Below are 13,728 nucleotides of genomic sequence, written 5' to 3'. Positions count from 1 at the left end.
GGGAGAGAGAGAGAGAGAGAGAGAGGGAGGGAGGGAGGGAGGGAGGGAGGGAGGGAGGGAGAGAGAGAGAGAGAGAGAGATACAGTGCCTGGTACATAGTAGAGGCTTAATAAATGTTTGCTGAGTTGACCTGAAGATCTCCCCTGGAGTTTATGTGCACCCCCATTTAATCATCCCCCCCACTCAGTCTTTTCCTGAACCATAACCCTCCCCACAGCGTCTCATAGTCAATCCATAAGGCACCCCTAAGTGTTCACTCCAGGCCTCCCAACCCCACTCTAGACACTGGGAGCACCATGAGAGCCAGGACTCCATCTTTCTTCGGCATCAGACTTCATACTCCTGACGTTCACAGAGTGCATCAAAACTTTCCTACCTCAGGGCCTTTGCACTTGCTGTTCTGGCTGCCTGGAAAGCTCTCCCTCACTCCATCTCTCCATTGTTCACCAAGCCACATCCTTCTTCTACTTCTAGAATCCACTGAGAGCCATCTCTTCAAAGAGGCTTTCCCTGACCACCCAAATTACAGTAGGCTCCCCATTATTCTTTCTCAGCAGCACCCTGATAAAATCCTCTTAGCACAGCTCACAGTCTGAACTCATCTGGGGTAATTCCTGCTCACTTACATATAGTATATCTCCCCACACCAGACGGATGACGGCAGGGAACATGCCTGTCTCATTCACACTGTATCCCCAGCAGCTAGAACAGTGTCTGCTCCAAGCGCACAGCACCAAACAGCACCTCTGTGCAAATCAGAAGAAGTCCCAACCTCTGGGCAGACCAGCCCACTGGACACTGACTATACTGTCTTTGTGGGAATGGCAAGAAGATGCTCATTCTCCAGGAGGACCCAGCCCTGTACCTGGACGCATGGCTTGGTGAGCAAAATGTGGACCGATTCCAGTGCTCTCTCGGGCAGGCACTCTTGGCAGTGAATGGCCTGCAGGGCAGGCCTGCCTGTCACACAGTGGACAGACACTCAATAAATGCCCTTGAATGGAGGGCAGATGGGGAAATCATTGGGCAATTGCAGTACAATGTGCTGAGTTCTCCCTACGTGCTGGAATGCGGAGAGCTTGTCCTTGAAAGCTCTAGAGTGGGGAGCAAAGGAATATACCTCCCCAGCCCCCAGCCCCCAGCTCAAAAGACAAAAGCTCAGCAAACTGAATTCAAGTGGCAGGTTCCAAGCAGCGCAGGCGTTGTCAAGCCCCCATAAATGAATTTTTGCACTTTCAGAAGCACCTGCTCCCAACCCCAGGGAAACCCTCTTGCCCTGAGTCCCCTCCAGGGAAGGCTCCTTTACAATCTCAGTCACCTGTCTCAGGTATTCTCCCATAGGGCAGTATTTCCTTCTCTCTAACCTGCATCCCTCCTGCTGTAATTTGAAATATGCCGTTTAGCTGGCTTCTCACTCCTCAGACCACTGGCACGTTCAAATGTGTCACAGAAAGGTAAACTGCGGCAGCCAGCCTCCAAGGCGGCCCCCAGTGTGTCTCGCCTCCTGGTATGCTCACCCTTCTGCAGTCCCCTCCCACAATGAACTGGTTTATATACCAATTGGATATTATAGAAAAGATGGTATATGACTTCTGAAGCTAAGTCATCAAAGGCACTGGTGGCTTCAGCCTTTGTCTCCTGGATCACTCAGTCTAGGGGAAGCCAGTTACCATGTCATGAGGACACTCAAGCAGCCCAATACAGAGGGCCGTGTAATGAACACCTGCCACCAGCCAGCACAAAGTTGACTGGCGCACAACTGAACCACCTTGGAAGCGTATCTTCCACCCCTGTCAGGCCTTCAGATGACTACAGCCCCAGCTACCTTGACTGCAACTTCATGAGACACCCAGAGTCCGAACCACCCAGTTACGTGGATGAATCCCCACTCATGAATCCCTGACCCACAGAAACTATGTGAGAGAATAATTCTGTACTTGTTTTAAACTGTTAAGTTTTAGAGTAATTTGTTATGCAGCTACAGCTAACTAATACAGAAACCAGAGCACAGGATCCCTCAGAAAGCAAGAGGCCAAAGGCTGATGCTGCGAACAAAGACCAGAGGCCCTCCCCTGGGTCCTTCCTTGCTCCCTGGGTACCTGCATATTCCTCTCTGTAACTCCTTCTTCCCGTTCCTTACCCTACCAAGCAATTAGTCATCCAAAGAGGCTGCTGAATCCCAATCTTCCTCCCACACCACTGCACCAGTTCCGACCAGTTATCCTTCCCTGGGCCCCCTCTCCCCACCAGCCTTGTCTCCTTTCAATCCACAGAGTCACAGGCCATTCTCAAGTACAAACTGATCACATTGTACCCCTGCTTAGACCCTCTGTCTAGCTCCTCAACACACTTATAAGGCCCTGCATGGCCTAGTCTTGCCTCTACCTCCAGCCACTGCCACTAAAGAGATCTGTTCCTGCCCCACCAAACTCCCCACACAGACTTCGAGTCTACAAGGTTCAGGTCTGGAATGGTGAGCTCATATACATCCTTCAAGGCCCAGTTCAAAATGTCCCTCCCTGGATAATTCAAAGATGGTCCCTCTCTGCTCTGTGCTCCAAGAATCCTCAGCCCACAACGCTTGGAAAGTGCTTGTCACCTTGGAGGACTAAGTATTCCTTTATTATTGGTTCTCCCCCACATTCAACTGCTTTAAGACAGAAAGGGAGGTCCTGTTCAACTTTGCAGCTTTGTATCCTGCCCCATTCCCTAGCACTGGGTCTGGCATAGATGGGCTCAATAAATGTATAGTAAATTTCAAACTGGAAGGATTCTCCCCAGCCTAAACCCCTGGAACCAGGACTGACACTCTGGGGCAACAGAAAAGACACAAGTGAGGGTCGGGGAGCCTCGCTCTTCAGCTCCACCCCCTGCTGGGAGAAGGCAGGTGGGGACCATAGTCAGTCTTCCCAAGCGCTTCAGGACAAACACCACCTATGATCAAGCCTAGTGGGAGCACTAAAGGAGTTAACTGATCCTTCATCCATTCGTCCATGGGTCCTGCTCTCCACCTACCCACTTACCTACCTGGCTTCATGTACATTGGCTCTCAGCTCAGATGCAGGTCACACACCAGCTCTGTGATCTGGGGCAAGTTACTTAACCACTCTGAGCCTTCATCCCTTCATCTCGAAAATGGGGGTAATAATAGCATCTACATCACAGAGTTGTGAGAATTAAATGAGTTAATATACGTGGCCAGCCCAGAGTACATTCTGTATAAGGATTAGCTATATCAGCCGCATCTCCATCACCTTCGTGATTGTTATTATATGGAAGAGCCCCGGGTCAGGAGAGCTGGGTTCTAGTCCTGACTGCTATCAGAGCTGTGTGACCTGAAGCAAGTCACTCCCCTCTCTGAGTCTCAGACTCCTGCTCAGAAAATAAGGCAGCCAACTGGCAGCCTCCAGGGTAGATTGGGCCTGCACGCTTGTCTTCATTAACCGGCTCAGTGGTTAAGTCACAAAGGCAAGAATTCTCTTAGTTGGAGTGCCTTCCAGCAGAGCAGCTCTCTCCGGATCCCTGGGGCCCCCACCAGGGCCTGCTGTCCACACTCACTTGCCTGCTTTTCTCTGAAGGCCCTTGCATTTCCGACCCCTGGAACAGATGGTCTGCAAGCTCTCTTCCAGCTGTGAGAGTGTGTGTATAACCCCAGCCAGTCCCTCCATCATAGTCACCACCCACCACTTCCTCCCCACAACCAACAAAGGGGGGAACCCAGGTTCCAACCCTGAAAACATCCCAAACGCTGTTGAGGAAACACCCGGTTGACAGGGATGCCCACTCCACAGGGTACCATTTCTCGTTGCGGGGGAACGAGGGCAGGAAAACTCCAGCCTCCCCCTCCTGGCATCCCTCAGATGCCTGAGTCCTCCCTGGACACACATCTCATGATCCACCCCACCTGAGAAGACCATGGCCTTCCCTAGCTCCCACGGAAGGCTAGTGACCCTGCAAGATGAAGCCCCCTGGGGAGGGACCCTGTCAAACCAAAACTCCATGGAGCTCAGGAGCCCCACCTCAGCCCACGGGTGTCAACACTGCCCCCTCATAGCAGGGCCAGGCCAGCGGCCTGAGACGGAGGAGAAAGCACCATAGAGGGGAGGGGTCTGTAGGTTACCTGCAGGGGTGGGGCACTGCACCCCAACCCCAGCCCTTGGCCAACTCCTGCCTTGCTGGGCTGCCTGGACTCTCTCCTGGGGTGGCTTCCTGCCTCTCGGGAACACAGGAAGCCACATTGTTGGGATCTAAATGGCCTTTTCCTCCTGGCCTCGGGTCGGAAAATGAGCGCATAGCCTCGGTGTGCACCTGACCCCGGCGATAACTGCCTGCATGCGCGGCCGGCCTCCGCTCCTTCCCCAGCTGGCAGAGACCTGCTCAGCCGCCCACCTGCCCACCAGGCCTCGCCGCCCTTCCCGGCCTTGCTTACTTCCGTAGCCTGGCCTGGAGGCATATGATGGTTTATATTAGGTGCCAACTTGGCTAGTCCATGGTACCCAGAGATTTGTTTAACATTCTTCTAGATGTTTCTGTGAATGGTTTGTTTTTTTGGATGAGATGAACACTTAAATCAGTAGATTCTGAGTAAAGCACATTCCCTGCCCTATGTGGGTGGGCCCCGTCCAATCAGTTGAAGGCCTGAACAACAAAGACTGATCTCCCCAGGCAAGAAGGCATTCTGCCAGCTTTTGGACTTGAACTGCAACTCTTCCCTGGGTCTCCAACCTGACCGTCTGCCCTGCAGATTTTGGACTTGCCAAGTCTCTACAATCATGTGAGCCAGTTCCTTATAATGAATATCTGTCTATCTATCTACCTACTTACCTATCTATCCTGTTGTCCTGTTTCTCTGGAGAACCCTAACGCAAGGTGACTCCGGGGCTGGGCGCGGGGGAGTGGGTATGGGGCGGCTCTGAAGTTGAAGCACGAAGAAACCTTCCAGGTCATCCCATCCAGTGGTTTTCAAGCTCTTGTTTTGGCAGCCAAAATCCTGATGCAGCTGGACTCTTACATGGAATCTCAGTGATACTGGTTGGCACTTACTGAACGCTTGTTATGTGCCAGGATCTGTTCTGAGCACTTTACATACATTATCTCAGGCAATCCCCACGGTAGCCCAAGGCGGGAGGTTTGCCGTGTGTCCCGTTTTAAAGGCGAGGCAACTAAGGCAGAGAAAGGTGAAACAGTCTGCCTCAGTTCTCACTGGTAAGAGCTGGGATTTGAATCTAGGATGTCTGAGCCAAGTGCAAGACCCCCACACCATCCTGCTTCCTGATATATTTAACTCCTAAAACCAGAGCTGCTCTGATTAAAGTGGGCAGGGGTTCCAGGGCCCCAGGTCCTTAAGCCTGCCCTTGGGTTTCCCCCTTTTTCCTACCCCCTCGGGCCCCTAAAGAACCCTACAGCTCCTTTGGAATATGGTTAAGAACCTCTGATCTAGTCCAACCCCTCATTTAGAGAACCAGGAAAACCAGGCCCAGAGAGGTTAATTGTCTCACCCAAGGTCACACAACCACGCAGGGGGAAGCCAGGACTGGAAAACAGCATCTTCCCACCCTACCAGGCTGCTTCCAGTGACTCCAAGAAGGGAGTGACTCAGACACAGGGTAGAAGCTGGGATCCCCAGTAAAGAGAAAGCTCCCTGAAACAAGGTTTCCCCAAATCCAACCAGTGAGGGCTTCTAGATAGACTTCTCCCATTAAGGCACGTTTCCACCCTGGGGAAACTGCAGGTAACTGCCCCCACCTTCCAAGCTGACCAGAAACATTAAGAAGGGGAGTACTCTAAGTCTGGGCCCCAATCCAGATCCAGATGGCAGGCCTTGGGCCCTTGAGCTGGCATTCTGGTCTCTTCCCTTGGGTTTCAGCCTGGTGGGAGGCTAGGGCCCTTGGGCAAGGCCCTAGACTCCCTAGAGCACTGCTCCCAGAGACCTGTGGGAAACCCTCTGTTTGAACTGAAGAACTCCTACACATCCCTCAAGACCCAGCCTACATATGGATTCCCTCCTGAAGCTTGACAGGAAAATCTCTGCTGAGTCAGAGACAGCTTTTCACACACACCTCTGTGCCAGCTTTGCCACCGGGCTCTCTGACTGACAGCATGTCTGTCTTCCCAGGTCAGGGGCTGGGTCTTGGCACCAGTACCTGGCATGGCATCCAGCCCAGAGGTTCATGACTGTCAGATGGGTGTACACATACACACGGGGGTGGAGTGGCAGCCTACACTGGGAGGTTATCCAGGCTCTCCAGACTCCAACAAGGGAATTCTCCAGGACCCCCATGCTCTGGGCCTCAGTAGATATTCTTTTTTGTTGTTTCATTGGTCTGTTTATTTATTTATTTTTGGCTGTGTTGGGCCTTCGCTTCTGTGCGAGGGCTTTCTCTAGTCGTGGCAAGCGGGGGCCACTCTTCATCGTGGTGCGCGGGCGTCTCACTATCGTGGCCTCTCCCGTTGCGGAGCGCAGGCTCCAGACGCGCAGGCTCAGTAGTTGTGGCTCACGGGCCCAGTTGCTCCGCGGCATGTGGGACCTTCCCAGACCAGGGCTTGAACCCGTGTCCCTTGCATCGGCAGGCAGATTCTCAACCACTGCGCCACCAGGGAAGCCCTCAGCAGATATTCTTGGTCCAAACCCTTATCTATAGATGAGGAAACTGAGGTTCAAGCGGTGAAGGGATTTATCTGAGGTCACCTGGCCTGTGAGTGGCAGGCCCAGAAGTCGAGGCTGGGCCACTGACAAAGGCCCCAGGCCTCTTCTCCTCCAGTTGTCTCATCCATCTCTGTCTCCGCACAGGGAGCCTTTGTCCTGACACTAGTGCTCACTTTACAGCCACACACAGAACCTCAGTGCCCCTCACAAGCACCCCTCAAGAGACGAGGACAGGGTTTACTATTAACCCCGCAATACACAGGAGGAAACAGACTCAGCACAGCAGAAGACCAGCCGCAGTCTCACGACCACCTCTTTGCCTGTACATCCGTCACGCTTACACCCACATGTCCACGCACCTTCGTTCTTGGTCTGCCTTGTTCGCCTTTGAGTCTCCCAGAACCAGAACTAGACCCCAGGTTCCTTGACTCTCTTCCCGACCCCGTCTCCCACCCCACCCCCTTCAGCCATAGTCCATTAAACAGTGAAATGCAGTAGGATGGGGAGCTATGGGGCAGGGCAGCCAGTGGGAGACAGGAAAATGCCCCCGTCTCTCTAGATCTGGGAAGGTGTCCTCACTGCCCCTGTCTGCAGCAAAATTCCCTCAGCTTTGCAAGCCCCATGGAGACTGTGAATGCAGGGCCTTGACATTCGACCCAGAACCCCCAGCCACGAATCCAGAGGGTCACCATGGTGTAGCCGGAGACTTGAAGACTGGAAGAGGAACCAGAGAGCACAGCAAACCCTTTGGATTGGCCTTGGTGAACGGCCCCCTCAGCCAGAGAACAACCTGTACAACTATATCTGGTGGCCCTGGATGGATGGATGGATGGAGGAAGGGAGAGAGGGAAGGATAAGGGGGAATCTCATGCCACCACAACCTCCTGGTTCCAAAGCACAGAGAGTTGGCACACTCCTGCATCTCCCACCAGTAAGCCCAGTGGCCCCAACTCTGCCCCCAAGCCTAGTGACCCCAACCCTCTTGCTGGGGATACACATGTGGCCTGTATAGCTGGGAGTCTTCTGTCTTCCCTTGTGGGGCTGGGGGTCCCTGGTCCTTCCATGGCCCAGTCCTAACACCTGGTGGTGCCTCTGGAGAGCGGCCCAGGCTTTTTTCCCTCTTCTTCCCACTAACTCACCCAGAGCGGCCACCCCAGCCTGGCAGCCCACTGGCCACCTACCCTCCACTCCGGTTCACACCAGCAGGGCCAGGCTCTGAACCAGGTGAGACCGGGGTCATCTCTGCTTGCCTTAGGAGCCTTCCATGCACATGGGGTGAAATCCCCTCCTCAACCCGGGCCCTCAAGCCAGGTCATCTGGGGAAGTTAGGACCACAGACGATCACAGAATATGCGGCCAGAGGTGTGCCCAAGGTCACGCAGTGAGAGTGCCGGACTTCCTTACACCCCCAGCCCTGTGCTGCCTCCTATCAGAGCTGTGTCAGAGTCACTGCGGGGAAGGGAAGGTGCATTGGGCGAGGAAGGAAGGAACGGGGCGGGGGGGCTAACATGAGCAGGTTCAAGGGACGGGATGAGGTGGAGGTGGTGACGGAAGCAAAAGGCAAAACCCCAGCCTAGGCAACGCCTCCCCGGCTTCTCCCAGCTCCGACCCGAAACCACCACCCGCGCCCGCCAGGACTCTTGGGAGGAGGGTGCCACCGTGTGGCTAATTTTGGTATGGCATAAATTCCTGTCGGGCCCCCTAAATTCAGTCTGGGTGTGTCCCAGTCCTGCAATTAAGGACCATAAAATTCTGCCCTTGGCCCGAAAGGCTTTGCCTGGAATGCCCCCCACATGCACACGCACACACACACACTTCCATCCACCCTCTCCAACCTCCAACACGAGGCCGCGCAGCCGCGGGAAGGGGCGTGCGCTGTCTTCGGGGAGCGGGGGCTCCCAAGGCTAAACCCAGGGACCTGACATCGAGGCCCTCCGGAGGCTGGTGCGGAGGCGGGCTGAGAGGGCGGGTCAGGATGCCAGAGGCAGAGGGGCAGCCGTCAGCTGCACGGGTGAACTGGCTGCAGAGAGGCTCAGCGACTCAAGCTGCATGGAGGGGAGAGTGCTGGTGACTGATGGGAGGTGGGGGTGAGAGACAGGGAGGCATCTGGTGGGGCAACTGGGTGGGTGACGGTGTCAGTCGCTGAGACTGGGTGCAGAGGCCGCCTTCTGATTTCACAGTGTGACCTGGGGCAAGACACCAACTCCTCCGGCAGCCGTGACAGCCAAGCCCAGGCCGTTCCAGGAGCACTTGAGAACAGGGATTACAAACGCCTGCCATTCAGCAGGCCCTCCCCCGAGGCTAACTGGGGGCCTCTTAAACTCACCCCTAAGCTGCCACAAGGGCAGGACCGCGGCTTGGCATCTTTGCAGTACTCCTGGTGCCAGGCACACCCCCCACACACACCTTCCACAGGCCCTCCACGTGCCGACCACACGCCATCCACGTGCCAACCACATGACATCTGCAGGCCAACCATACCCCCTCACACACCCTCCACACACCAGCCACTCACCATCCACCTGCCACCACATAATATCCATATGTCTTCCCTAAGCCGTTCACATGCCACCTGTATGCCATCCACACATAAGCTACATGCCGTTTCCATGCCACCCATCGCCTGCCATGTGCCATCCACACATACCCACATGCTTGCTATCCGTGTGCTCAGAATCCCCTCCCAAATGAGAACCAGGCACCAAGTCAGGACCCCAAGGACATCCCAGCCTGACCCGGGCCTCGGGCACCTCACTCCCGTGAAGACGTGCTCCCCATCCCCCGTGGCCCAGCCAGCTGCTCACCTTTGCAGGTGCAACCCTCCCGGGTGATGACCTGTCGGCAGATCCCACAGGGCTTCACCTTCTTGAAGGTCTTCACCTTGAAGTGGTGAGTCTTGGGGGCCTCCAGGTCCTCTGGCTGTGGGAGGAGAGGCAGAGTGATCAGGCCGGGCTCCTCGGGAAAGAGCCAGGGGACCAGGGGAGAAGCAGGCAAGCACTGGGGGAAAGGAGAGGTGACAGCCCCTTCAGCTGTGAAAGGCCCAAGCCCATTTATGGGAGGAGGTGCCCAGGAAAAGAGAAAGCTGTGGGTGCGACCCAGACTCCCAGTCAGAGGTGGGGTCAGACAACAGTCGAAAACCCCAGCCCCCTCCATGGATTCTTAATCACTTTTCTGATTTAGTTTATTAGCAAAGTGCACTCATTTTAAATGTATCGCTCAATACAGTTTGACACACGTATGCTCCATGGACCCCAGGAGGGTCCCTCGTGGCCGTCCCAGTCAATATCACCCCAAGGTAAATACTACTGTGACTTCTATCACCAAAGATCCATTTTGACAGGTTTTTAAGCTTCATATGAATGGAATTATACAGCATGTACTCCTGTGTCTGCTTCTCTGACTCAGCAAGAATGTGGGAGATTCATCCCTGTGCTGCCATAGCAGCAGCTCCCTCCTTTTTGCTGCTGCATAGTACTCCACCGTGTGCATGCAACTGACTCATTCATCCATCCTACTGCTGATGGCCCTCGACCTTTTACCCATGTCCCCGAGTGCCATGCCCCGCAGTTTTCTCTCTCTCACCCTCACTACCACCCCGTGCTCCAGCCCAGAAGGCTTCTTCCATCTTTATTTTTATTTACTATTCTTTACATTATGAAAATATCAATAGGTTAAATATCCTTTTTAAAACTACACCACCAGGGCTTCCCTGGTGGCACAGTGGTTGAGAGTCCGACTGCCGATGCAGGGGACACGGGTTCGTGCCCCGGTCCGGGAAGATCCCACATGCCGCGGAGCAGCTGGGCCCATGAGCCATGGCCGCTGAGCCTGCGCGTCCGGAGCCTGTACTCCGCGATGGGAGAGGCCACAGCAGTGACAGGCCCGTGTACCGCAAAAAAAAAAAACAAAAAAACTAAAATAGAACTACCATATGACCCAGCAATCCCACTACTGGGTATATACCCTGAGAAAACCATAATTCAAAGAGTCATGTACCACAATGTTCATTGCAGCTCTATTTACAATAGCCAGGGCACGGAAGCAACCTAAGTAACCATCGACAGATGAACGGATAAAGAAGATGTGGCACAAATATACAATGGAATATTACTCAGCCATAAAAAGAAATGAAATTGAGTTATTTGTAGTGAGTTGGATGGATCTAGAGTCTGTCATACAGAGTGAAGTAAGTCAGAAAGAGAAAAACAAATACCATATGCTAGCACATATATGTGGAATCTCAAAAAAAAAAATGGTACTGAAGAACCCAGGGGCAGGACAGGAATAAAGACGCAGGCGTAGAGAATGGACTTGAGGACACAGGGAGGCAGAAGGGTAAGCTGGGACGAAGTGAGAGAGTGGCATGGACATATATACACTACCACATGTAAAATAGATAGCTAGTGGGAAGCAGCTGCATAGCACAGGGAGATCAGCTCGGTGCTTTGTGACCACCTAGAGGGGCGGGATAGGGAGGGTGGGAGGGAGACACAAGAGGGAGGGGATATGGGGATATAAGTATATGTATAGCTGATTCACTTTGTTATACAGCAGAAACTAACACAACATTGTAAAGCAATTATACTCCAATAAAGATGTTAGAAAAACTACACCACCACACACATAGGATGAGAGGCGGGCTGGCAGTCCAAGCCTTCTCCGTGTCTGGCTAGCCACCACCCCACCACTAACAGGGGCCTCAGTTGCCCCCTCCAGACACCCTGAGGTTGGGCCCCACACCGCTTGTGACCACACATCTGAACACAGTCTAAGCCGCAAAGTCCTGCATCCACGCTGCTTAGGACCACCCTCTTCCCACCCGCAGCCCCCAGCCCAGGCACATGCTGGGAAGGCTCCCCATTCAGAGGACTCCCCGGGAAGTCCTGCCCTGCCTGCAGGCACCATTCCTCTCCGAGGCGCCTCACCCTGGTACCTATAACTGGATTCATTTCCCGGCTCCAGCAGCAGGGGGAAGCAGAGCACAGACACTGACGCTTCTCTGCCTGCAGCCCCGCGCCCCACCCCCCAAAGGTACAGAGCTTTCCAATGCCCTCTGCACATGCATGGACACACACAGACATGATCACAGACCAGGGAGAAGGTTCTCCTCCAAGTCCCCCTCCTACGACCCTGGTCCAAGCCTCCCCACTCTGCGTGTTCAGAGGACGGGTGGCAGCATCCCACAAACCCAGCATGTCCAGGACTCCCAGCTGAAGATCCTGTAGTGGTGAGTCCTGGGCAAAAGAGACAGAACCATGAGAGGCACGGAGAGAAAAACGGACAAAATAAGAGAGAAAGCCAGTAGGAAAAGAGGCAAAGAGATAGAGAGAGAAGTAGAGGGGGAGAGAGAGACAGAAAGAGTCAGAGACAGAGACAAGAGAGAGAAAGACAAAGAGAGACAGAGAGAGAAGACAGAGAAAGACAGGGAACAGCAACAGTCAGACAGAGAAGAAAAAAAAGAGGACCAAGATAAAGGCAGAGACAAAGACAGAGACAAACAAGCACACACAGAGAATGAGAGAGATTAGATAGAAACACACAGAGACTATAAAGGGAACCAGAGAATCAAAGGGGGACAGACAGACAAGAGGACACAGGAGCCAGCTTGAAGGGGCTCCTCAGATCTGGGAAGATCTGAGCATCAAAATACATAATGATAGTAATGGCTTAAATGAGTCCATACTGATATGTGAAATAAGTGAATACAGTCAAAGTCTGATGAGGAGTTACGAGTCTCAAAGCACCTCCCCACGTCATGCTTATAAATTACAAAGGGGAAAAAAGTAACTTTCCCTGGCACACTCCGCTTTAATCAAGTGATCAAGGCTAACGTCACCAGTAACAGGATGAGTGGAGATTGTGTGCCACGGAGGGGATGAGAACAGAACGTCACCTCTGCGACACTCCTGCCAAAGAGACACAAGCTGAATCTAGTCATGAGGAAGCATCAGACCAACCCAGGGGAGGGACAGTCCACAAATTAAGTGGCTCATAATATTCCAAAGTGACAAGGTCACGAAAGTCAAGGGAAGGTTGAGGAGATTTCCAGACAGAAGGAGACGAAGGAGACATGACAACCAAATGCCACGGCTGGTTCTGAACTGGGTTCTTTCCACGCCCCCAAAGGACGCCATGAGGACAACTGGCCAAACTTCAGTGGTGTCTGAAGATGAGGAGGTCACGCATCAATGTCAATTTCCTGGCTTGGATGGCTGTGTTGGGTTAGGTAGGGAAAGTCCCTGTAGGAAAACAGGGAAGTATTCAGGGGTGGTAGGGCAACGTGTCAGCAACTTACTCTCAAATAGCTCAGGAAAAAAAAAAAAGTTCTTTGCACTGTATTTGCCACTTTTCTGAAGTTTTAGATTGTCTCAGAATTCAAGGAGACAGACTATTTGTTAAGACAGTAAGGAGGCAGGACGGAGCAGATATAAAGCCCAGAGCAGAGACCAGAGAGCAGAGAGCGTGGTGGAGTCAGGAGTGGGTACAAGAGACCAGCAATGCCCCCTGGTGGCTGAACAAGGCAGCAGGACCTGGGTTCTGATATTCCAGACACTTCATTCCGGGAGCCATGCTTCCAGCTTCAGCTGGGGAAGGGGAGGGAGGCGGGGGGCGGTAGGCTGAGGGTCCAGCTCTGGACTTGACCCAGTGTCCCCCATCCCACAAGGAGGGGCAGGTGAATCCCCTCCTATTCTGAGGTCTCTCCTACCCCGTTTTCCCATCTCTGCCCCTGGCTGGCAGCCTTCCAAATGATCTCTGTCACAGACATTCCAGGGAGGGGACCCAGTCCCGCGTCAACTGCAGCGGTCAAGGCCTAGGATAGGAGGAGAAGCAGGGAGGGGACTCGGGGTTCAATTTAAGGCCTGTCTGGGAGGGTGGGCAGGCAGGAAGCCCTAAAGCCCCATCATCTCAGGCCTAGTCTGCCCCCAGAAGCCTGCCTCTCCTACCCCACTAAGTCAGCAAAGCTCCCTGTGTCAGCTTATCCCCCAGCTTTCTCTGCCTACACCCCAAATCCAGCCCTTCCTCCAAAGCCCAGGGAAAGAGGCCTCCTCCCTAAAGCATAGTCATGGCAGTGGAATCTCCCC

At 53.6% G+C, this 13,728-nt stretch overlaps 1 protein-coding gene across 4 annotated transcripts in view; it reads right to left on the bottom strand.

Annotated features, from left to right (window-relative positions):
• The window catches only part of TNS1 (tensin 1), a 204,983-nt gene that overhangs the window by 175,644 nt on the left and 15,611 nt on the right, over positions 1–13,728 (bottom strand). For all 4 annotated transcript variants that reach the window (XM_027121786.1, XM_027121791.1, XM_027121783.1 and 1 more), the window contains exon 2: positions 9,451–9,565. In XM_027121786.1, the coding sequence (XP_026977587.1) occupies positions 9,451–9,565 (115 nt within the window). The remainder of the gene's footprint in view (positions 1–9,450; positions 9,566–13,728) is intronic.

This window comes from Aethalodelphis obliquidens, unplaced genomic scaffold (assembly GCF_003676395.1).
Source record: "Aethalodelphis obliquidens isolate GAN/ISIS:26980383/991018 unplaced genomic scaffold, ASM367639v1 scaffold2, whole genome shotgun sequence".
NCBI classification, from domain to species: Eukaryota; Metazoa; Chordata; class Mammalia; order Artiodactyla; family Delphinidae; genus Aethalodelphis; species Aethalodelphis obliquidens.
This window is presented reverse-complemented; position numbering and strand designations above follow the sequence as displayed.